This window comes from Lepisosteus platostomus, chromosome 19 (genome assembly GCF_059453375.1).
Source record: "Lepisosteus platostomus isolate fLepPlt1 chromosome 19, fLepPlt1.hap1, whole genome shotgun sequence".
NCBI classification, from domain to species: domain Eukaryota; kingdom Metazoa; phylum Chordata; class Actinopteri; order Semionotiformes; family Lepisosteidae; genus Lepisosteus; species Lepisosteus platostomus.
The window spans coordinates 5,699,373-5,721,124 of NC_142629.1; the positions used below are offsets into that span (position 1 = coordinate 5,699,373).

At 51.1% G+C, this 21,752-nt stretch overlaps 2 protein-coding genes across 8 annotated transcripts in view; one reads left to right on the forward strand and one right to left on the reverse strand.

Annotated features, from left to right (window-relative positions):
• Positions 1–11,611, reverse strand: part of chtf18 (CTF18, chromosome transmission fidelity factor 18 homolog (S. cerevisiae)) — a 36,495-nt gene extending 24,884 nt beyond the window's left edge. The window contains exons 1-14 of one of the 2 annotated variants that reach the window (XM_088613036.1): positions 11,356–11,610; positions 10,479–10,676; positions 10,264–10,396; positions 8,699–8,888; positions 8,453–8,545; positions 7,173–7,225; positions 6,313–6,481; positions 4,681–4,905; positions 4,448–4,545; positions 4,134–4,257; positions 3,708–3,856; positions 3,311–3,404; positions 2,634–2,732; positions 1,374–1,504 (exon numbers count right to left, since the gene is read on the reverse strand). In XM_088613036.1, the coding sequence (XP_088469162.1) occupies positions 1,374–1,504; positions 2,634–2,732; positions 3,311–3,404; positions 3,708–3,856; positions 4,134–4,257; positions 4,448–4,545; positions 4,681–4,905; positions 6,313–6,481; positions 7,173–7,225; positions 8,453–8,545; positions 8,699–8,888; positions 10,264–10,396; positions 10,479–10,676; positions 11,356–11,443 (1,844 nt within the window). In that variant the 5' untranslated portion in view covers positions 11,444–11,610. Of the gene's footprint in view, positions 1–1,373; positions 1,505–2,633; positions 2,733–3,310; positions 3,405–3,707; positions 3,857–4,133; positions 4,258–4,447; positions 4,546–4,680; positions 4,906–6,312; positions 6,482–7,172; positions 7,226–8,452; positions 8,546–8,698; positions 8,889–10,263; positions 10,397–10,478; positions 10,677–11,355 lie in introns of both variants that reach the window. The other variant, XM_088613037.1, reaches the window with a different exon arrangement.
• Positions 11,612–11,704: 93 nt separating this feature from the next.
• Positions 11,705–20,760, forward strand: rpusd1 (RNA pseudouridine synthase domain containing 1). 6 transcript variants are annotated; one of them, XM_088613044.1, is made up of 7 exons: positions 11,705–11,860; positions 13,468–13,552; positions 13,910–14,156; positions 15,640–15,763; positions 15,901–16,003; positions 16,827–16,928; positions 17,632–20,760. In XM_088613044.1, the coding sequence occupies exons 3-7, from the start codon at positions 13,975–13,977 to the stop codon at positions 18,237–18,239; spliced, it is 1,119 nt and encodes a 372-aa protein (XP_088469170.1). In that variant the 5' UTR covers positions 11,705–11,860; positions 13,468–13,552; positions 13,910–13,974; the 3' UTR covers positions 18,240–20,760. The 6 variants fall into 6 exon arrangements, with proteins under 6 accessions (XP_088469170.1, XP_088469171.1, XP_088469172.1 ...); XM_088613045.1 differs by having other exon boundaries at positions 13,946–14,156; XM_088613046.1 differs by having other exon boundaries at positions 13,964–14,156.
• Positions 20,761–21,752: the final 992 nt, after the last annotated feature.

Below are 21,752 nucleotides of genomic sequence, written 5' to 3' on the forward strand. Positions count from 1 at the left end.
AAACATGCAATTTGCTGGAGTTCACCATTTTTGTACAATACTCCCAAAGTTGACACCTTGTTTAAGTCTGTCTTGAAGTGAAAGGGTTCCTTTCATTTTTAGTGTTTGCTTGAGCCAAGTACTTCCTAGCTATCCTAAACATGCACCAGGTTTATTTTAAGACAGAAGGAAAGGATGATCAACTATTTCTTTGTATAAGATGCAGATTAGGTTGTTTTTTTTTAAATATGGTGCCTGAAGTCAAGGCCTTCTGGGCAGTTAGAACTGGGATACAGGCTCTCAACCCGACAGGCTGAGGAGATCGGTCGATCCTTGAGGAAAACATGGCAGAAAGCGCTTGCTTCCAGTTTTACGCAGCAACTCTGTTACAGGAACCATCAGCTGTAGGAGCCCTGGAAAAGCTCAGCCAAGCACTTGCCTCACTCAATCAAACCACATAGAGCACATCTGGAACGTGAAACAGAAGTGCCTTCTGCCTCTCTAGGAGAGCTGCACGACGACAATCAATAACTCACTGAGGGGCCAGACAGGAGCAGGTGCAGTGTAAGAATCACAACCTCCAGGCCCTGTATTATGTAACTCTTTATTCAACCTGCCAGATGTGTGCAGCTGCACCCAGAGAGCCCAGGGATTAGTGCCCAGTGTTACACAACACTTGCACACCGCCCAGTGCTGACCTGCAGTTCCAGTGTCCCAGCACCTGTTCAAGACAAGTAACTCAACACGCCTGTTGGCCTCGTCTCCTACTTACACTTTAATGGTCCGGCACCAAAGTCTTGTCTGTAACATGTCAAAAAGCAATTCTTTGTGATGATGTTAAACGTAAGCAAGTCATCTTATCCCTCAAATATTTTTATTCATTCATCTTAACAAGGAAGTCAACAGAAATCAAATTCTCATTATGATAATGGACCTGTAGACTGAATTTCCAAATCAGGGCATTTACAGGAGCAGTCTGAGGGAAACAGCTCTCTCAAAGCTACCACAGAAATGCCTCACTTGGAATTTAAACCCACAGCCCTCTGGTCTGGAGTCCAGAGTCTTAACCGTTCCCTCAACTCTGCTAAACTTTTACATTATCTTTGTAATATTCCATACTGAAAGGATGGGCTTATTTTTTTTAAATGCCAGTCAGCAGGTGACTCTCTGACAGAACTGGGAGCCCATCAGAGCTACCAGTTTAGCACCATGTGTTTTTTATAGCGAAGAACTACCGGCAGAATGGCAAAGAGAGGTAGCGGTCATCCGTTCAGGAAAACCCCCAAGTCACACGAACATATAAACACAGACACAAAAGCTTGTACTCACACGCTCTAGCTCTTCACCGAGCTCGCCCGAGCCGAGCCCCAGACTCCCCATTTCGGGTTGCGTACCTCTTGACTCTGGGCAGCTGGAAGATCTCCTGCCACACGGAGAACAGCCCCTTATTCTGGTCCTTCAGCCCGATTGTCATGGACTGCACCATCCGCTGGTCCAGCTGCCTTCGCCCACGGCCATGCAGAAACTGCGCGACAGCGCACAAATATAAAAGCCAAATGAATATCGAACTCAAAAGGCCGGATTTCAGACCTGCGTCCAAGCCATTTCAAAATCCACTTCAAATGCCCCCCCAGTTAAATCAAAGAAACTGCAAGAAAAGAAAAAGAGGCAAACAGATCTGTTGTCAGATCCTTCATGGGAATGAAGAATATAAATCGTCTCTATCCTACTTCAGTTAACAACTTTGTTTTTTCAGATTTTTAAACTACAGTTTTTGAGGGGGGGGGGGAACCATCCGGAGCCCCAAACTAAATGTCTCGATGAAAACCAGGCAACCAAAACAAGCTCATTTGTTCAACACACCAACGAACCTTCTCCAGCTAAGATCGGGGATTCTGGGACAGACCGCGAACAGGGTGGGAATGCAGAGTAGAGGCATTTAACGGTGGGGGGAGAGGACAGTGTGAAGGGGCTTCTGTGCTTAATAAAAAAAACTGACAACACACACCCAGGTCTCCTGCAGTTAGATGCAAGCCACGCAGGGCCCCTAGTCAAACAAATTGCGTGACCGCCGACAACATGTACAAAAGAACCCATACTGAAATACTGTTTGTTAGCGCTTCACTGCAAGATCAGCTGCCAGCCAGTAGCCGCGATGGCACCTTATTCCACAGCTCTTAAGTGTCACGATTTGGTCTGAAAAACTCATGTAGACCCATTGGCACCAAGCCTAGGCTGATTAAAAAAAATGAAGTAATGAATGCGAAATTTTGAGATTGTTGCAGGGACTCGCGATTCCCTTAATTGACCAGTGTGTTCGCTGTACTTGAATACAAGAAAATATACCAACGTATGGCTAAAGCTAACGTACCACGTTTCGTCAGCTGGTACGACCCGGCCTGAGCTTCTCCCTGCAGGAAATCCTGCATACACCAGAGGCCAGTGGGCATTCAAAACGGAAAGAGGAAACAGCTTGGAGAGACCGGACGCGTGATTACGGGACAAATGGGAAAACTCCCAATGAACCACGGTGCCCGCTCTCTCATTCCTCCACAGAAGCACGAGTCATTTGTTCCGCGGGCGTCGGCGGTCACCCCAGCTGGCAGGGCGCCTGCCGCGTTGGCGAGCTCCAGCGCGGTGCGCGGGCCCCTCACCTGCAGCGTGTTGATGCAGGAACGGATATCGTTGTCGGTCTTCTCGCAGAGAGCCATGAGAGCCCCCGTGTCCGCCTTCATCCCCTGCCTCTTCGAGATCTGGAAGAGAGACGGAGAGAGAAGACAAAGTGCTGGCCAACGAGGCAATTTTCAAACAGAGAAGGGGGCTGGGGGGAAACTCGCACACAGACAGCAACATTCTCTGAACCAGAGCTGTAGCTGTGATCAGTAAGGGGGTGTGTGTGTATGGTATCTGTGTTCCAGGGCCTCAGTGAGGCTGTGGACCAGGCAGGAGAGATGCAGCTGTGATCAGTAAGGGGGTGTGTGTATAGTATCTGTGTTCCAGGGCCTCAGTGAGGCTGTGGACCAGGCAGGAGAGATGCAGCTGTGATCAGTAAGGGTGTGTGTGTACAGTATCTGTGTTCCAGGGTCTCAGTGAGTCAGTGGACCAGGCAGGAGAGATGAAGCTGTGATCAGTAAGGGGGTGTGTGTACAGTATCTGTGTTCCAGGGCCTCAGTGAGGCTGTGGACCAGGCAGGAGAGATGCAGCTGTGATCAGTAAGGGGGTGTGTGTATAGTATCTGTGTTCCAGTACCTCAGTGAGTCTGTGGACCAGGCAGGAGAGATGCAGCTGTGATCAGTAAGGGGGTGTGTGTATAGTATCTGTGTTCCAGTACCTCAGTGAGTCTCTGGACCAGACGGGAGGGTTGTGTCGGAGGAAAGGCCAATAGGAAGGCCTGCTGGCGTAGCTGCCGTAGAGCAGGAACATAGCTGTCCAGAAAACACAGAGAGGGACTTGAACGCACACACATTGAAGAATCCGGGCAACAGGAACAACTACAGTCAGCTAAAACTGGTAATAACGGGACGTCTTTAGTTACAAAGGCTGTGACACACAACAGCTGTCTGATGTTTTTGCCATCATGACAGAAAATCCTTCAGATGTCCAACATCGCTTCAACCCCTTGAACAACAGCCTGGGAGAGATGGACTGTACTGGGGAAACACAGATACAAGTCCAGCAGCAGCAAGCCCCTGCAGGAAACACACATCTGGGCACGTAGCTCCACCTACAGGTCGTTGCAGATACAGATGATCGGCCTCAGCAACACCGACTCTTTCTTCTTCCTCTTGTTCTTCCCGAGGCTGCTGGGCGCCCCCTCCGCCTCCTCCTCTCGGCTCTCCTTACGGTTCAGGGTGGCCAGCAGGATGTTGATCGCCGCCTGGGAAAACGGAAACAAGCGGGTCGGAAAAAAAAAACGCCAAGAGGACCAAGAAGAGAGCCAAGGAAGCAGGAATGAGGCTGGGAATGACGGGACAAAGACGTAGGAAGAAATAAAAATCGAAAAAAAAACGGAAAACGCGGATCTTGTCAAACCGGGTATTCAGGGTCACTGCTGACTCCCCAGCGGGGAGAAATGGGAATGGAACAGCTCGGGCACTGGAGGGAGGCGGGGGACGAGGACCGCGGGGAAAGGGGCGCGGCCCCGGGAGACTCACGGAGGGCGCGCCGTCAATCTCGTCAATCACCAGGCAGTTGGGTTTCTCGTTGGCCCCCAAGACGGATTTCATCTGCGTAGCCGTGTCGATCCTCTTCTGGAAGAGCTCGGGGCTCCGGTCGTCGCTGTGCCACGGGGGGGGGTCTCGGTTAGGAAGCGTTACAAATCCGTTTTTCCCCTGGCCTCAAAATGCCCCTCGTCAGGGCCACCTCTCTTTATTACTACACAGAGCTCAATCTAAATCTCAAAAATACTTCATACGCGCCGTTTTTCATGCACAGATATTCTTGTAGCACCTTAAAAACACCGCCCCACCTGGCATTCATCTCCACAACGTTGTACCCAGCATGCTTTGCGATGACATGCGCCAGAGTGGTCTTGCCCAAGCCCGGCGGCCCACACAGCAGCGCCACCTACAGGAAACAGCATCACGCACGGGCCATAAATTCCAAATTAAAACCTTAAACCACTCCAAAGAGATCAAGCGATTGGGACGTGGGACGTATGGACAAGAGCGATGAACGTAGGTGTCGGAATGCATCGCTCACCTTGTATTTGGGCCTTTTGTACTGGTCCAGCTCGGCCTCCAGGATCTCCTCTGTGATCTGGGCCTTGGTCTTAAACCGCTGGTTCTGCTGCTCCCTCTGCTGCCATCTGCCGCTGAGGGACTGGTTCCCATCTGCTGCCGGCTTGGCCTTCTTCACTGGCTTCTCCCTCCCGAAGACCACGGTGTCCCACAGCTTCAGCCACTTGAGCAGGCAGCGGTTAGTGTACTGCAAGGGGAGAGGCACTCAGAAGGCAGGGAAGGATGGATGTCTTGGTGGAAAAGAGAACCAGCCACTCTCGGGACTTTTGAAAAAGTGAAAGGAGGCCGAAAAGGAGTAAGACGAGGAGATTGTGTACCAACGCGACGCGGTACCGGTGACTTCTACGCCTTGTTATTCGTTTACAGTGCGAACACATTCAGATCAGTACAGGAGGGCGTCAGAGCCTCCCGTCACCTTTCAAGATGTCTGTGCATGAAAGCACAACCCTCTGTCAAATTAAAGATGCAGATCGACGTGTTGTTGCCGTGCTGGAAGGGTGGCCAGCTGCTCTGGCTCTCCTGCACTGCTGCAGAAGACTCTAGTTCAAGAGCCACACTGTTACAGCAGTCTTCTTCAACTGGAGACCCATGGGCTGGGCTGGGCCTGGACAGGGACCAAGAGCCTCCGGTTGAAGAAAACCAGACCGACACGGGGGTAAACACAAACGGATAACAGGGAAGACAGACTACATATAAACACATCTAAAAGATTGCCCAAATCAGATGTTTACATTATCGTGAGGGATTACAGGGAATTTCCATGATTGTGCCCCTCATGACAGTCTACCAGCAGAGTGCGGCCTGCTCGTCTGCCTCAGACTACCCGAAAGTTTCGTTTTCAAAGTGGTATTTTTCCAGCAACAGAGCAGGGAAACTTCTTACTGCTGGTTTTGCTTGTTCCTTTAGGCACTGTAATTGCGTCAATGTAGATGAGGTTTTGAATTAAATATCCTTAATGCACGCGTGTGTCCGACAGTCTTGTATAATTGTGTAAACAGAAGGTCACAGAACGTCAGAATCCCTGAACGGGTTATTACTGACACACTGGTTTCCCATACAGTGCATGTTTTAAAAACCTTTTTCCTGTTTATAGCCCTATAATATATGGAGTTTAAAATTCACTCACTTAGATCTATAAGCCATCAAACTACATACTTTGTTCATATATATTACTTTAGTGGACTTTTCACATAGTTGCTAAATCAACTTTTTATGAACATATATTTCTGTGAAGGAAGTTAGTTAATTTTATTAGGGATGGAGAAGCATCATCTTTTGGCCCCACGAAGCTTGGATTTTGGAGGTACAATATATATTGAGGACTAGATTGGCTGGGGAGGTTCATTTCTGCAATAATAATATTCCCCGAAATGTTTTTACTTCCAGTTTCACCCTCTAACCGGGATTTCAAAATGAAACAAGACAGACCTGAATCGAACGTGCCTTTGGATGGGGTGTCTCCGGCCCACACCCACAATCACTCAGGGGTCACTACAAGGGGATATCATCGCCCTGCCTTAGGTCTGACTCAGGAAATGAGGGGACACTATTTCAGTGGAGCCTGTGTCGCCTGGGTCAGTGAACAGAGACTTACATCATCACTAAGCAGGTCAGTGAAGTGCCGCGGTGAGAATCTGTCCACCCAGAGTCGGGAGGAGCTGAAGTCCTCTTCTTCATCCCCTCTCTCCTTCTCCTCACCCTCTCCCTCAGGCTCCTGCACCTGCTCCGCGCCATCCTGCTCCCCGAACTCCTGGTCAATACGACTGCGGGGGAGGAACACACGCGCTGTTGTGGAGGGCGACGCAGACTGTGACACACACATACACACTGTGGACAGACGCCACGACAGATACACCCACGCTCGTGTGCGACTGAGGACGAGGGTCAACCACCTGGTGTCGAAAGGCAATTGAGGACAAGGCACACTGACCCTGGAAATACAAGCATATTGTCTGGGAGCCAGTCCCTGGGCGAGTAAAGAAAGGACGCTCCAGGATTAACATAGCACTCCTCAAAACTTTTTTAACCCAGAGCACAACTTGACCCCCCTTTACTGACAATGATTATTAAAGTGTAAAGGTCATTCTAACAGGATGTAAAGCTTGGAAAAGGGAAACCAAACGATGTTTCTCCAACACCTAAACTATGGTATTAGGAAAACAACTTTGTTTAAGTCATCCTGAAACTGGAATAGAGGGTAAAAGCAAACAGAACCATTGCTGAATTCAATCTCTTGGCCGTTAACTTCTAAGGCACAAGATCTCGCTTACTCTAGCATCGTGAAACTACACAGCAGTGAGTGTGATGTTTGCAAGGATGGTCAAGGATGAAGTTCTCACTTCAGGGCAAGAAAAACGCTATGCAATTTGAGGCATCTCCCAGCTATGCAGCTGATGAAACTGCGCAGGTTTCCTGCGGTGCACCTGTGGACAGGGAGTGGGGGGGGACGAGTACCTGTTGAGTAGCTCGCTCAGCCTCTGAGACTCCTCCACCAACTGCCGATGACGCTGGAAAGAAAACCCAGACACACCCTTATCCACTAACACCAGGCCTGACAGGGGCTGCTTTCACCCTGCGCACGGAGAAGGAGCAGAGACGGAGCCGCAGAGCAGCAGAAAGGGCAGGAAGGTCTCCGTTCCTCTGAGCCCATTCTCCTCCCCCACCTCCACCAAAAGAAGCGATCAAATCCCAGAATTCCCACACCGGCCAGAACAAGAAGAGCTATCAGTCCTACTGGGGGAGAAAACTCAACAGATCTGCAGCCAGGAATGTGATCTCCTATCACAGCCTGGGTTACACAGAGTGAGCCTCCCAAATATTATTGGCGTTAATAATAAGATGAAAAAAAAACAGAAGAATTAATTAATTATAGCAATAACGTAAGGCTTGGAAATGGTTATTGCTTTCGGAACACTGTAGTTCAGCGTTTCTCAACCTCTTCCATCCCACGTTACAACTTGCATAAATATAGAAATAGTGAATCACGCCACCCTCCTCCACACACATCACCAGCCCCAACACATTCTAATCAATATCAGAAACGCAACTCATTTCAGTGTCGGCCTCAAAGCGCATGCTTGCCTTATCCTGGCAGCAGACGGCACTCTAAAGTCGCGGCAGGAAGAGGCGTTGGTGGGGCCAGTAGGGGGCGCTCGCCCTGCTGTCTGTGTGGGTCCTAATGCCCCAGTACAGTGACGAGGACACTATACTGTAAAAAGGTGCTGTCTTTCGGATGAAAACTGAGGTCCTGATTCTCTGTGGTCATTAAAAATCCCAGAGTGCATCTCAAGAAGTCCTGAGAAAGCCCTAAGGCCAATCAAGGCCTCATAATAATCCCTATCAGCCCTCTGTTCTCCTCCCCACTGATAGCTGGTGTGTGGGGAGTGTACTGGTTGCACTATGGCTACCACCACATCATCCAAGTGGATGCTGCACACTGGTGGTGGTGGAGGGAAGGCCTCATTACCTGTAAAGCGCTTGGAGTGGAGTGTCCAGAAAAGCACTATATAGATTTAAGGAATTATTATAATTATGCGATAAATGCCAAACTGGACTGAAGCTGCCAGATAATCTGAAAACTGTGGTATCTGATCAAACAGTTTTGCTGAAGAGCACCCTGCACATAAGGGAATAAAATCCAAGTTTATTCAACTCTTTCCCTGGGGTCTGTGTGCCAGGCTGATAAAAAGCAGGCCTGGGCAGCGGGAGGCTGAGTGACCTGTGTGTGGACCTACCTTTTCAGCCACCTGCTCCCTCAGCTGCTCAATGGGCACAGACAACAGCCCCAGAGACCACTGGGTCCTCCTGAGCGACTGGGTGTCCACAGCCTGAGAAAAGAGAGGCGGAGACAAGTTACTGCAGCTGACCACTCGCCCACATGGACCCCGTGCGACTCTGCGATTAAACACAGCCGCCCTCCGTGGAAAAAGACCCCACACAGCCCGCAGACCGGAGGGCCTTCCAGTCCTGCCTGCTCTCACCCTGCTGTCCTCGTCCTTCATGGCCAGGTAGACTCTGTTCCCCGAGGAGTCGGTGACACTGATGTAGCCCCCCGAGGGGGGCGGCCGGTGAAGAACGTGCCTCTCCGGCCCGCGGGGCTCCCTCCGGGGGGTCTCCTGCAGCTCGGCCAGCCCGCTGATGTCCAGAGCCTGCCGGGACTCCGCCTGCACGCTGTCAGAGAGAGACTCGCTAGCACAGAGCCCACACCCACGTCCCCGCGCGACTCACACAGGGATTGGCCCTGCTTTGTCACACCTCAAGTTCAAGTTTATTGTCATTATACTCATATACAGGTATATGGTATAACGAAATGCTATTTAGCTAGCTCTCAGACGATACGTAGTACAAAAAAACAATACAATTGTATAATAGCATGGTTCCTCTGCAGGATTCCTCTATTTCTGCAAGACTCCTGTGCATATTCTGGGTCAGGTAATACGATTAGATTTTCCAGAGAAATTGGTTAAACGTTTCAACCTTTGTGTTAGTCCTAAAACTCGCTAATGACGCTCCTCTGCGAAAAAGGCTTTGGCAGACAAGAATCAAATACAGACAAAAGGGGCATGGATAAGAGGCCACTCGATTAGCTGATAGGAGATACTATTCAAAATAGAAACAATCTCACTGCAGGGCTCCAATATGCACGGTCGCAGTTTTATTGTATCTTGGTATCGGGATAAGACGCAACACTTCATACCCAGGTAATGCATCACAGAGAGACAGCGCCTTCTGCTGGTGTGAGCTGGTTTCACACAGCTGTGTTTAATAGCAAGAGAGCTAGGTCATCTTTTACTTCCACAGCTACCAACCTGCTCAGTTTGGACAATTGACTGTACAATTAGTTTACACATATTTCTCTCACACCTCACATCTATCAAATATATTGTGTAATGTGTCATGCCTGTTAAACGTACTGTGTTGCGTCTTTACCTGCCTGCAGAGCACAACTCCCATCTGGGTAAAGCAAAATAACGCCAGCAGCCATGTCACCCTGCTGCTCACATCTGGCAACTCACTGCAGCTCAGTAGGTGTGAGCCTGGCCAGTACCTGGATGGGAGATCTGGGAGAAACAGGTTTCTGCTAAGAGGTATTCTGGGTGCCGGTAGGGGGCGCTCACTCTGCAGTCTTTGTGGGTCCTAACGCCCAGGACAGTGACGAGGACACTATACAGTACTGTAAAAAGGCACCATCCTTCTTTCAATAGACGTAATACGTGTGGGCATTAAAAATCCCAGGGTGTTTCTCGAAAAGAGTAGGGGTGTAACCAAATATCCCCCTGGCCCTTACCAATCATGGCCTCCTAATAATCCCCATCTATGAACTGGCCTCATCACTCTCCTCTCCACTGAGAGCTGGTGTGTGGTGAGCGCTCTGGCGAACTATGGCTGCCGTCGCATCATCCAGGTGGGGGCTGCACATTGGTGGTGGTGGAGGGGATCTCCATTACCTGTCAAGCGCTTTGAGTGGGTGTCCAGAAAAGCGCTATAGAAGTGTAAGCCATGTTTATTATTGTTAATTAAAGCAGCGGTGCTCACTGCCCCTTACCCGCTGCGTCTGAACGTGCTGTAATCTTCGGGGGAGGAGGGTGGGCTGATGTCGTCCTCCGGCTCCCCGCCGCCCGTCTGCGTGAACTGCAGCTTCTTCACGGCCTCGCGTCTCCGCCGCTTGGGCCGGGGGGCTGCGAGAGAACGGAGACACGTCAGCCGGCGGACACGGGCGCCCTCAGCGCGGACTCGCGGGCGGGCGGGCGGCGCACTCACTCAGCTGCTCCGCCGGGAAGCCGTCCTCCGCGGGGGGGCCCTCCGGGGCAGCAGCAGAGCCCCCTGGTGCCTCGGGGGGCCCGAAGTTCTGGGCGCCGCCCCGGCACTTCAGGAGGGCGTCCCCGGCAGCGATGGCCTCCTCGAAGGACTGCGGCTTCGTCCTGAACCCGGACACCCTCGCTGGGGGAGGAGGCTCGTCTGCACGGGGGGAGAGACAGGAGCCGCCGGGCAACAGCTCAACTCATGATGTTCTGCATCCGCCATACCCCGTCATTTACAGTTCATCACACAAGACAGTCGCGTTAGTAGTGGGGAAGGTACCAGCAAGCCCTCTCGGAGCCTGGTTAGAACTGTTGCAATTATGCAGTTAATTAAATAATTAGACTAATTACGTAACTATGAACGTGGGTAGAACAAAAAAAACAAACAAAATACCAGGCCCTCCAAGAGCCGAGATAGAGTTAGACCTCTGATGAGAGGAAAGGCAGGCTTTTCTACCGTGTCCAGTTGTAGAACATCGGCTTAACTCGGCTTCACTTTTTCAACAGACCCTAGATGATATTATATGCCCAAAACTCCTATAAACCTGGAAACGTATAACAAAGTTGCAGGCACTGAGGGTTCTAGGGTTAGGCTGACTTTCTCACACACATACACGCATGTATTCATCAAGTGTGCTGTTTTACAATAGCACGGCGAGTCCTGTCAGAGGTGAAACATCTTTCATCCAGCAGCGAAACGCCAGTGAGGTTTTCAGGCTGGGCACTCAAGGCAGAATTGAAGCTCCCGCCGATTATACCAGAGAAGCACTGCATCTGCTCGAGAACAGCGCAGTACAGAAACAGGGGGGCTGTCTTGTAGCAGCTGGTCTACTCACACTCCATCTCGGCGAGGGCTTCAAGATCGTCCGCGAACTGCTGTTCAAAGTCATCCTCGATACCGTAAAGTTCATCGTATTCATCCATCTCTCCGCTGCGGTATCCCCCTCACCAGGGCTGTCGATCAGTTTGGTCCCGGTATATCATAACACTGTAGTTATTTTTAATTCCCAACCTTTCCTTCCCCTCTACATTTCCTCTTCAACTCCTGAATTGAACGCTCTCACATTTCCCGCAAAACTTCTAACAATCACATCCGGGTCAGCCTTCAACATTCTCGGGTCCCCGCCACGCCTCTTCGGGCTTCTGATTGGTCTGCCCCCGGGGCTGCCTGCTCGTGATTGGCTAGAGCAGGTTGCTGTTGTAGAGTGGCGCAGTGTGCCGGCCTGCTCGTGGGGTTGTTTGTATACGGATACAATGTGGTCCGGCAGGGGGAAGGTGATAGATTAAAACGATTACGGGACACATCCGTGAAACAGCGGGGTTCGAGATCAGATCATACAGGTATGTTACTTGTTACATAATAAACTACTTAGTAAACCACTTTTTTACAGGACGCTGAACTGAAATGAATGTCGTGTCACTCGTGGGGGACGTGTGGTGATGATCGTCATACTGCAGTACTGTCTGTATATGTATTAATTCTTAAAAGGTAGAATTAAGATTCACTTCATTCAGTTCGCAATTTTTGAACAGTATCCACATTGTTATGTGCGCTGCAGGACAGGCGGGGGTGCTCGAGGGGTTTCGCAACACGGCTCCTTGTTCGTTTATCAATAACGATCACCCGGTCAGGCACGGTGACCCGGTTTCTGCGTCCCTTTTCCACAATGTGGAGGAAACATTGTGAGAGTGGTCTTTCCGTACTGATTGACCTTGTATCCGGCAGGAATCTCGATGCGATGGACGACCAGACCCTGACAAACGTGTTGGGTCCTCCCTGCCCTGAGCGATTAGTTTTTTTTTTAATGTCACTTGTGGGTGTTACTCGGTCGTACCGATTGCACGCTGAAGCCCTTGGCTTCTTTAAAATATTTTCTCGTTTTGCGCGACCACGAATAACAAAGCCGTCTTTCACTGCCCAGAACTCATAAATGAACTGCGATTGGCTGTCAGGGATAATACACGGGCTCTGCCTATGCCATCTGAGATCGATAGAGCAGCTCAAGCACAGCGTTAAGCGTGCTTTAAATACCCCACAAAGCCGCAGCTCTTCACGGGACTGGTTCCACGCAAAATCAGAGCATCTTACATCCCTGGTTGCTGTCCAGTGTGAAGCATTCTCTTCTGAAAGTGCTTGTGTAGTTGTCCGAAATGTAGTTTAGCCCAGGTGCTGTCCAGGATTGCCAAGAAAAATCATCAAGTGGGATGCTGAGATCCATGTAGTCAAAAGAAAAAAAAATCATTTTTGAATGTGAATTGAAAGACAGGGAGACAAAGAAGAGGCAGCAACTCAAACTAAGGCTCACTAAGACTTTAAGTGCATTTGACGCCCAAATTCGTAAGACAGGTGGTCAGCTCTCCTGATGGGACAGTCACTGCGTAGAAGAGTTCCAAGCATCGAAAGCCACTGACATCCGCAGCACAGCCGCATTATCCCTGTGAGGCAAATGACAGAATGTGATTCGCAGCAGATTCATTCATGCTGGTTACAGTCTGCAATTGGGAGAAGGTCGCAGGCCACCGCTGGACACAGAGCAGTCTGGCCTTCTGTGACTCGAGCTTTGCAATGTTGCACAGATCCTGTCCTGATATCCCCCCTCCCATTCCTCTGCTACAGCCCGGATACAAACCTAGGAGTCTGTGTGCTCTGGTCTCTGAACCCTAGATGCCACTTTTCCTCCAATCTCATCCCACGGATGTGTGATCAACTGTAACACAAGAAGCACAGAGACCTGTGTAGTCCTGCTGGACATTGTCCTGTCGGGATGAGGACGCAGGAAGGGCAGGAGTGGATGGTCCCAGGGCTTGACCAGTGTAGTGCTGTGCGGTTAGTTTGCCATCAACCACTACAGGAGCAGTTCTGTAGCGACTGGACAGTCCTGCCTGGACCATCCTGCTTGGATATAATCATCTGTCCAACCTGGAAAAACCGTTGTGTGTCTTACCAGGTTAGAAAGCACTGACTGCGAAGACCGGTCCAGTGTCCAGTGGACTGATGGCCCAGAGGCATTGTTCTGTCTAGAAGCGGCGCATGTGAGTTCTTTTCTGCGTTCTCATACAGGTTGACATTCAGCAGGCGAAATCACCTGGCGCCCTGGGCGCAGTCTGCTCTTGGACTAACGAGGCGATTTAGGGCTGCTGCAACAGTCAAGGTCGCGATGGTGAATCGCGCTCAGTCATGAGCGATCAGTTCATCCCAGTGGCCCGAAAAACATTGGATCGCTCATCCAAATTCCGTATGCCTTTCGTCTGAAAGGCAGTGTGTGAATAGAGGGCTACGTTTCTTTTAATGTCGAGTCAATTACAGTTTGCACGCGGTATGCCAGTTCTGTCCACATCGGGCTTCCGCTAATTCATCGCTGTCCCTTTCACTTGCGTCCGGTGGAGTAGTGACGGCGTGTCTCCCTCTGATCTCCTCGCGGCCGGCCGTGCGCTCGCAGGCAGGGGTGGCTGCCATGGAGCCGGCCAGCCTGGAGAACCTGCAGGTGCTGTACCAGAGCCCGGACTTCATCGTGGTCAACAAGCACTGGGACATCCGCATCGACAGCAAGATGTGGTACGAGAAGCAGACCGTGCAGAGCCAGCTGCGGCACCGCTTCCCGGAGCTGGCTGACCCCGGCACCTACTACGGCTTCAGGTCAGCTCCGCACCCCCCCGACTTCCCTCCCTCTCGCACACCGAGAAACAAACATGGAACTGACAGAACTGGCATGATGAGGCTGGACCAGTTTTGCCGCTGGCTTAGTTGTGCCAAGCAGAAAATGCAGCGAGTGGGGAATCTTGCATCACAATGGCAAAAGAATGTGTAGAGACCCCTTCGTACCGCTCACAAATGAAATTCACTTTCGGAGCTTTTGGACCGATTAATTACAGTGTCGCCAAATCAATAGCAATTGGCAAAACATTTGCAATCATTTAGAACAATATCAGTGTTTTTTTTTAGAGGCTCGTTCTGTATTCCACAAGCTGTGGTCACTGAGCCTGTCCTCTCTGGACAGCCAGTCAGCCTGTGTCCAGTTTCTATGGCCAGGCTGTGGTCACTGAGCCTGTCCTCTCTTCAACCAGGTGACCCTGTGTCCAGTTTCTATGGCCAGGCTGTGGTCACTGAGCTTGTCCTCTCTGGACAGCCAGTCAGCCTGTGTCCAGTTTCTATGGCCAGGCTGTGGTCACTGAGCCTGTCCTCTATGGACAGCCAGTCAGCCTGTGTCCAGTTTCTATGGCCAGGCTGCAATCACTGAGCTTGTCCTCTCTGGACAGCCAGTCAGCCTGTGTCCAGTTTCTATGGCCAGGCTGTGGTCACTGAGCCTGTCCTCTATGGACAGCCAGTCAGCCTGTGTCCAGTTTCTATGGCCAGGCTGCAATCACTGAGCTTGTCCTCTCTGGACAGCCAGTCAGCCTGTGTCCAGTTTCTATGGCCAGACTGTGGTCACTGAGCCTGTCCTCTATGGACAGCCAGTCAGCCTGTGTCCAGTTTCTATGGCCAGGCTGCAATCACTGAGCTTGTCCTCTCTGGACAGCCAGTCAGCCTGTGTCCAGTTTCTAGGTTCATACTGTGGTCACTGAGCCTGTCCTCTCTGGACAGCCAGTCAGCCTGTGTCCAGTTTCTATGGCCAGGCTGTGATCACTGAGCTTGTCCTCTCTGGACAGCCAGTCAGCCTGTGTCCAGTTTCTATGTTCATACTGTGGTCACTGAGCCTGTCCTCTCTGGACAGCCAGTCAGCCTGTGTCCAGTTTCTATGGCCAGGCTGTGGTCACTGAGCCTGTCCTCTCTGGACAGCCAGTCAGCCTGTGTCCAGTTTCTATGGCCAGGCTGTGGTCACTGCCCCCTCTCGTGCAGCGCCTGACACAGGCACCGAGACAGAGGCGACACACGAGAGGAGGGCAGGAGAGTGAGGCAGACAGAGGGCGTGGGACTGGCTCTGGAGTGCCAGCTGTAGCACTGCAGTGATTCTGTAACGCAATCCCACTTCTGGGACCGGCTCTCATCCGCATTGCAGTGGCAACAGCAGGGCCGCGGAGGGGCTGGGCACTGCTGCAGTGCGGCGGTGTGCTGCTCCCGCTCTGGGGAGTGTGGCGACACGCGTGACCGCCGTCCGTGTGATCTGCTCCTCTGCTTTCAGGTTCTGTCACCAGCTGGACTTCTCCACCAGCGGGGCGCTGTGCGTGGCTCTGAACCGGCCGGCGGCGGGGAAGGCGTATCGTTGCTTCAAGGAGCGCCTGGTCACTAAGGCCTACCTGGCCCTGGTACACCGAGAGAGAGAGATTCCGAACCCGCGCTGTGTTTGTGTGTTTGTGTGTTTGTGTGTTTGTGTGTTTGTGTGTTTGTGTGTTTGTGTGTGCTCTCACCACTTCAGCTTGTCTCTCTTCTTGCTGTCCCCCAGGTGCGGGGTTACGTGGAGAGCAGCCAGATGACCCTGGATTTTGCCATCGGCAGAAACACGTGTGAAGGGAAGACTCACATGATGTGCACAGAGAGCACAGAGGGTGAGAGAGACCACCTTGCTGTCTTTATTGTCTGACAGCCGGCCTTATCATTGATTAAATACCATTAGTTTAAGTTTAATGTCATACGTACCTCCGTACAATGGAATGCTTACCTGCACCACAATTCTTGGAGAAAGGAACAGGGTAGCAGCTTTCATTTTCTCAGTTTGCCCACAAGGATTCAGATGAGCATGTGACTGTGTGTGGCAGTGGTTTGTAACATTTGTGACATGGGGCCCAGTTTTGTAGAGTTATGCAGCAGTGCATCAGGATCTGTAGTGTGGGCAGCAGCACTAGTCTTCATCTCAGGGTCTGTTAGACAGGGGCTGTTACTTGTCGACACAAATCATTTCTGCTAACTGATGGGCTCTGATATTGGGGGTTACAGTATGGGGAACTGGGTGATGCCACAATTGCCTGTGTCACCAGCTTAGACCATCTCACCCTCACGTAAAAGAATTGAATGTTTTAGTCATGCAAAGAGGAGACTGAGGGGGACACGATTCAGTTATTCAAAATCCTCAAAGGCAGCGACAACATCAGCCCCATGGGCTTCTTTAGAACTGACCGTGACGCTTGAACTCATGACACAAGTGGCCCCTACAGGGAAGAGCATTTTTTGAACCGAGAACAGGAGGCATGTCTTTACACAAATGGGTGTGGGAGCGGGGAGCAAGCTGCCCAGCTGTGTTGCTGATGCTGATAACCTGACCGCTCTTGAGAAACCTCTGGAAAAGATCCTCAGATGAATTAGCTACAAAGCACCAGGTGACCTTCTCTCGTTTGTACCCCTTCTCATTCCCTTGTGCTGTCCCTCCTCCAGGCTGCGAGAACCCCAAGCCCAGCAAGACAGAGCTGACAGTTCTGGAGTATGGCTTGTACGATGGAGACCCAGTCACCAAGGTCCTGCTGCAGCCCCTCACAGGTATGACACCCCTCCAGAACACGAACAGCTCCAGGTTTTTAACCCATCCTTCGGCAAGCTGTAGCCAGTCATTTAACCCACATATACAGGGTCTTGGGGTCCTGAATCAAGCTCCTTGGCAATGCTTTTTTAAAGCCCAATCCATATGATCCTTCATATTGTGCTAATGGGAGTATGGGATTGTATGATCATAAAGCTACAAGCACCAGAACCTGCTAGACGTTCGTAACCCTTCTTCCTTTCTTAGGAAGGAGTCTGGAAAATTACGCACTGAATTCAGGCCCACAAAGTGAAAACATACATATGATTAGGAGAACAACTTCTGGGAACCCACTGAAGTGGAGACAAGGTTTCTATCTTACAGTACTAGTGTAGTCAGTAAACGCTCATAATTCACGAACAACTCAATGTTATTCAGGACCGTAATATTTCAGACAATTTAGGCAAGATGTGCTTGGTGCCTGGTACTCTCCCCAGTTCTGACGCTGTTATAGTTGAGACTGGTGAGGTGGCTGGTGACTCTGTATACTCTGGGAGTTTCAGTGACATGCTGCGCAATTCATGTCTTTGACCACTATGCAAGGAATGCCGTTGTCCCTATTAACTGAAACTGTATGGCCGCATTTCAAAAGCTAGAGGCTGCCGTGCTGGTTGCGGGACTGTGCCTGTGACGCTTGTGTCCCTGTTCCGTCCTCGGTTACAGGCCTCCATGCTGTGTCACAGGGACAGGATGGGCGCCCTGTGCCTCGGAGCCCCCGTTGTTCCCCCTTTCTCAGTGTGTGGTTCCCCTGCAGGCCGGACACACCAGCTCAGGGTCCACTGCAGCGCCGTCGGTCACCCCATTGTGGGCGACTTCACCTACAGCCTGCGTGCCGACAGCGCCCCCTACCGCATGATGCTGCACGCCTACCTGCTGCGGCTCCCGCTGGAGCCCGAGCCCATCCAGGTGACGGCGCCCGACCCCTTCGTGCCCGCCGTGGATGCCAGGTGGACCCCCCAGCGCCAGGAGCGGACGCTGGCCGCAGCCCTGGAGCCGCTGCTAGAGGGCGGGGGGCAGGTGGGGGGCCAGGGGCCGGCGGCCGGGAGCCGGGAGCCCGGGGGGAGGAAGAGCCCCCCGAGGGAGACGGAGGAGCAGAGGGCGCAGTGCCAGCAGTGGCTGCAGGAGTGGGATCTGGACTGAGGAGGCGTGCCCTGGGCGCCCACTCTCCGTCGATTGCGCGTTCGCCCCCCAGTCGGACCCCGACAGACACCCACTGTTGCCTCGGATGGCAGCTCACTGTGTTTTTTCACTGTCCTCCCACTGTGATGTGAATCCTCCTCAATCCCACCGGTCGAGCAGACCAGTATCGACTGCAGTGTGTCGAAGACTGCAGACCAGTATCGACTGCAGTGTGTCAAAGACTTCAGACCAGTATCGACTGCAGTGTGTCAAAGACTGCAGACCAGTATCGACTGCAGTGTGTCAAAGACTGCAGACCAGTATCGACTGCAGTGTGTCAAAGACTGCAGACCAGTATCGACTGCAGTGTGTCAAAGACTGCAGACCAGTATCGACTGCAGTGTGTCAAAGACTGCAGACCAGTATCGACTGCAGTGTGTCAAAGACTGCAGACCAGTATCGACTGCAGTGTGTCAAAGACTGCAGACCAGTATCGACTGCAGTGTCACAGACTGCAGGCCAGTATCGATTGCAGTGTCACAGACTGCAGACCAGTATCGATTGGAGTGTGTCGAAGACTGCAGACCAGTATCGACTGCAGTGTGTCAAAGACTGCAGACCAGTATCGACTGCAGTGTGTCAAAGACTGCAGACCAGTATCGATTGCAGTGTGTCAAAGACTGCAGACCAGTATCGACTGCAGTGTGTCGAAGACTGCAGACCAGTATCGACTGCAGTGTGTCAAAGACTTCAGACCAGTATCGATTGCAGTGTGTCAAAGACTGCAGACCAGTATCGATTGCAGTGTGTCAAAGACTGCAAACCAGTATCGATTGCGATGTGTCGAAGACTGCAGACCAGTATCGACTGCAGTGTGTCAAAGACTGCAGACCAGTATCGACTGCAGTGTGTCAAAGACTGCAGACCAGTATCGATTGCAGTGTGTCAAAGACTGCAAACCAGTATCGATTGCGATGTGTCGAAGACTGCAGACCAGTATCGACTGCAGTGTGTCAAAGACTGCAGACCAGTATCGATTGCAGTGTGTCAAAGACTGCAGACCAGTATCGATTGCACTGTTGGCCCCATTTTCGGCAAACACCAGCGCAGTTTTCATGGGCCATACAGAACGTGCCTGAACACGCCGCACTCAATGCTTTTTAATCTTCTCCAGTTCCCCAGTGCCACTGAGGGGTTGCAGAGAATTTTAGCAGCAGGGCGATGTGCTATCCCTGACAAAGAAGACACAGTGCTTTAGAACCGAACGTCCCTTTATGCATCTGTGACCGTGTGCCAGTGAAAAGTCACAGTTTGTTTTCAGAAAGATCCGGTGTAAAACTAAGAACATCACACCCCCTGCGTTTTTTTAAACAATCTTATTTTTTAAATATTTCTAGCATATTATTTTATGAAATTAAATAAGCCTGTGTGGCCGGCATCTTTGAGGTTTCTGACTGGAGTCAGCAGGATGGGACAGACGGTCTTTTTTTAATTTGGAAGCCATTTCTTAACACTGTCCAAAATGCTAAAAAGGGCTCTGAAAGGAGCCTGTCCCCTCACTTTGTGTGACCAGCGCTGTAAGAAACACCACAGATGCACACTTCAGGGAGTGATCCATTCTGCTTCCGATGTTCCGGCCGGAACTTATCCAGAATAGCAAGTGTGTGCTTTGAAGAGCGCACCAAGGATAAAGATCAGATAAGATCACTTTATTGGCCATATACAATTTCTTGCATTAGGAATTTGTCTTTTCGCATACCCCAGCTTGCTCTCCATGAGACACACAGACAGGGAGAGAAGCTTGGGGTCAGAGCGCAGGGTCAGTCATTTATACAGCGCCCCTGGAGCAGCTGGGGGTAAGGGCCTTGCTCAGGGGCCCAGCAGAGTAGGATTCCTCTGCCAGCTGCAGGATTTGAACCGGCAACCTTCCAGCCACAGATCCTCAGCCACAGTGCCACCACTCCACCCATAAGAGTGTGCTTCAGTTGGTTTACACATTGGTGCACACTCAGATGTCTGATTCAGATGTGATCTAGTCTGGCAGAGGCCCAGAAGCAGCCACTGGAGACCACCTGGACAGTAAGAAAACAAATTTGGGGAACTCTTGGGTTGTCCCCAAGTGGTATGGTGAAGCAGTGGTTGGCATTGCTACCTCGCAGCATTGGGGCCCTGGGTTCAATTCTGCACCTGGGACGCTGGTCGGTTCATTGGCTTCTGGGAAAACTGACCCTGGAGTGAGTGTTTACGTGTCTGTGTGTGCCCGGCCATGGACCAAGCAGGGTGTGCCCTGATTTGTGCCCGTTGCTTGCCAGGATAGGCTCCGTCTCCCCAGTGACCCTGAATTGGATAGACACAGTTGGAAAATGGATGGATCGTCCCCGTTCCGACACCATTCCTTACACTGTGACAGGTCACCCACTCCCTGTTGCCTTTGTAATCTGTATTCCGGGAGGCTGGGCTGCTTATCGATGTATTAGACCAGCACCGAATAATAAACAAACGGTGTTGCGTGTCTCTGTCAGTGTTCGTGGATGTCCTGTTTTGTAGTTGCCAGGTGTCTCCATGGTAAGTTTTAATGACGCTGTATTTCTACAAGTTGAAGCTGTATTTGTAAAGCTGGAGCTAAAAAAGCAGCCAACCCCCCCTTAAATAAAGCTGTTCATGGACAAGGGGTTACTGCGTGCTTCGTCTTGTTGAATTTGTGGGGAGGGGGGCAGAGGTCGGAGGTCAAAGGTCAAATGAGCACCAGCAGGAGATGCCAACGTCTTGAGACAGAGCAAGAGCCAGCATTTAACCAGCCCAGGCCTACCTTTGGAAGTGGATCATTTATTTCTTGCTGGACACATAGGGCTGCAGGATTAGCACAGTGAATGAGATGCTGGTGTCTTTTCCAGCAGTGGGGGAGCTCCCATATTTACATAGTGCGCCAGACAAGGCCTGAGACCATAACAAAGCTTGACCAGCACTCAATTACGTCTTGTGTTTTAGAAGGAGGGAAGGGGTTGTCAGAAGTGGTTCGTACTAGAAGTACTGGTGGCCTCTGGGCTGGGTTTTGGGTGGCCTGACACGAAGAAGCTGAGGACCGCCATTTTGACGAATCCGCTGTACAGGTGAGCCCAGCGCACCGGGGTGTCTCGGTGACTCGGCCAACACGCAGTTTTAGCTTGGCCAAATGCAGCGGCAGCAAAATGTCCCCACCCACACAGGTCAGCTCGGGGATCCAAAATGAAAAATCTGAAGCTAATTAACGTCTGTTCTTGTGCATCTTAACAATGACCCACTCCTCCGGCACCAGAACAGTACCGACTAGAATTTTAACCGCCGTGGTCCCGACACGGGTGGGTCACGCCGGGGCAACAGCAGTGCAGTTTCCCTGGGCATGCAGAACGTGCCTGAACGTCGGGAAGTCATTACTGTTCATGTAAGTTTAGATTTTATCTCAAATACACAAGCTGCGCACGATTCTTTTACTTTTTATTTTATTTTTTTAAGTTCTGTTTAAAATCTTTTTAATAGATTTTTTGTGTATGTGGTTTCACAGCTTCACCCTACCAACGGTGGCGGTATCTAGAAGTATTTACACAGTTTTTAAGTAAAACCACAGTCGGGACTTCCCCGTTTCTATTACAATCTCTATTATTCTTCTTCAAAACGGGCACACAAAA

Coding starts and splice junctions, on each gene's coding strand:
- rpusd1 (XM_088613044.1), top strand. CDS start 13,975: ATGGAGCCGGCCAGCCTGGAGAACCTGCAGGTGCTGTACCAGAGCCCG. Junction 14,157..15,639: donor GGCACCTACTACGGCTTCAG/GTCAGCTCCGCA, acceptor CTCTGCTTTCAG/GTTCTGTCACCAGCTGGACT. Junction 16,004..16,826: donor GTGCACAGAGAGCACAGAGG/GTGAGAGAGACC, acceptor TCCCTCCTCCAG/GCTGCGAGAACCCCAAGCCC.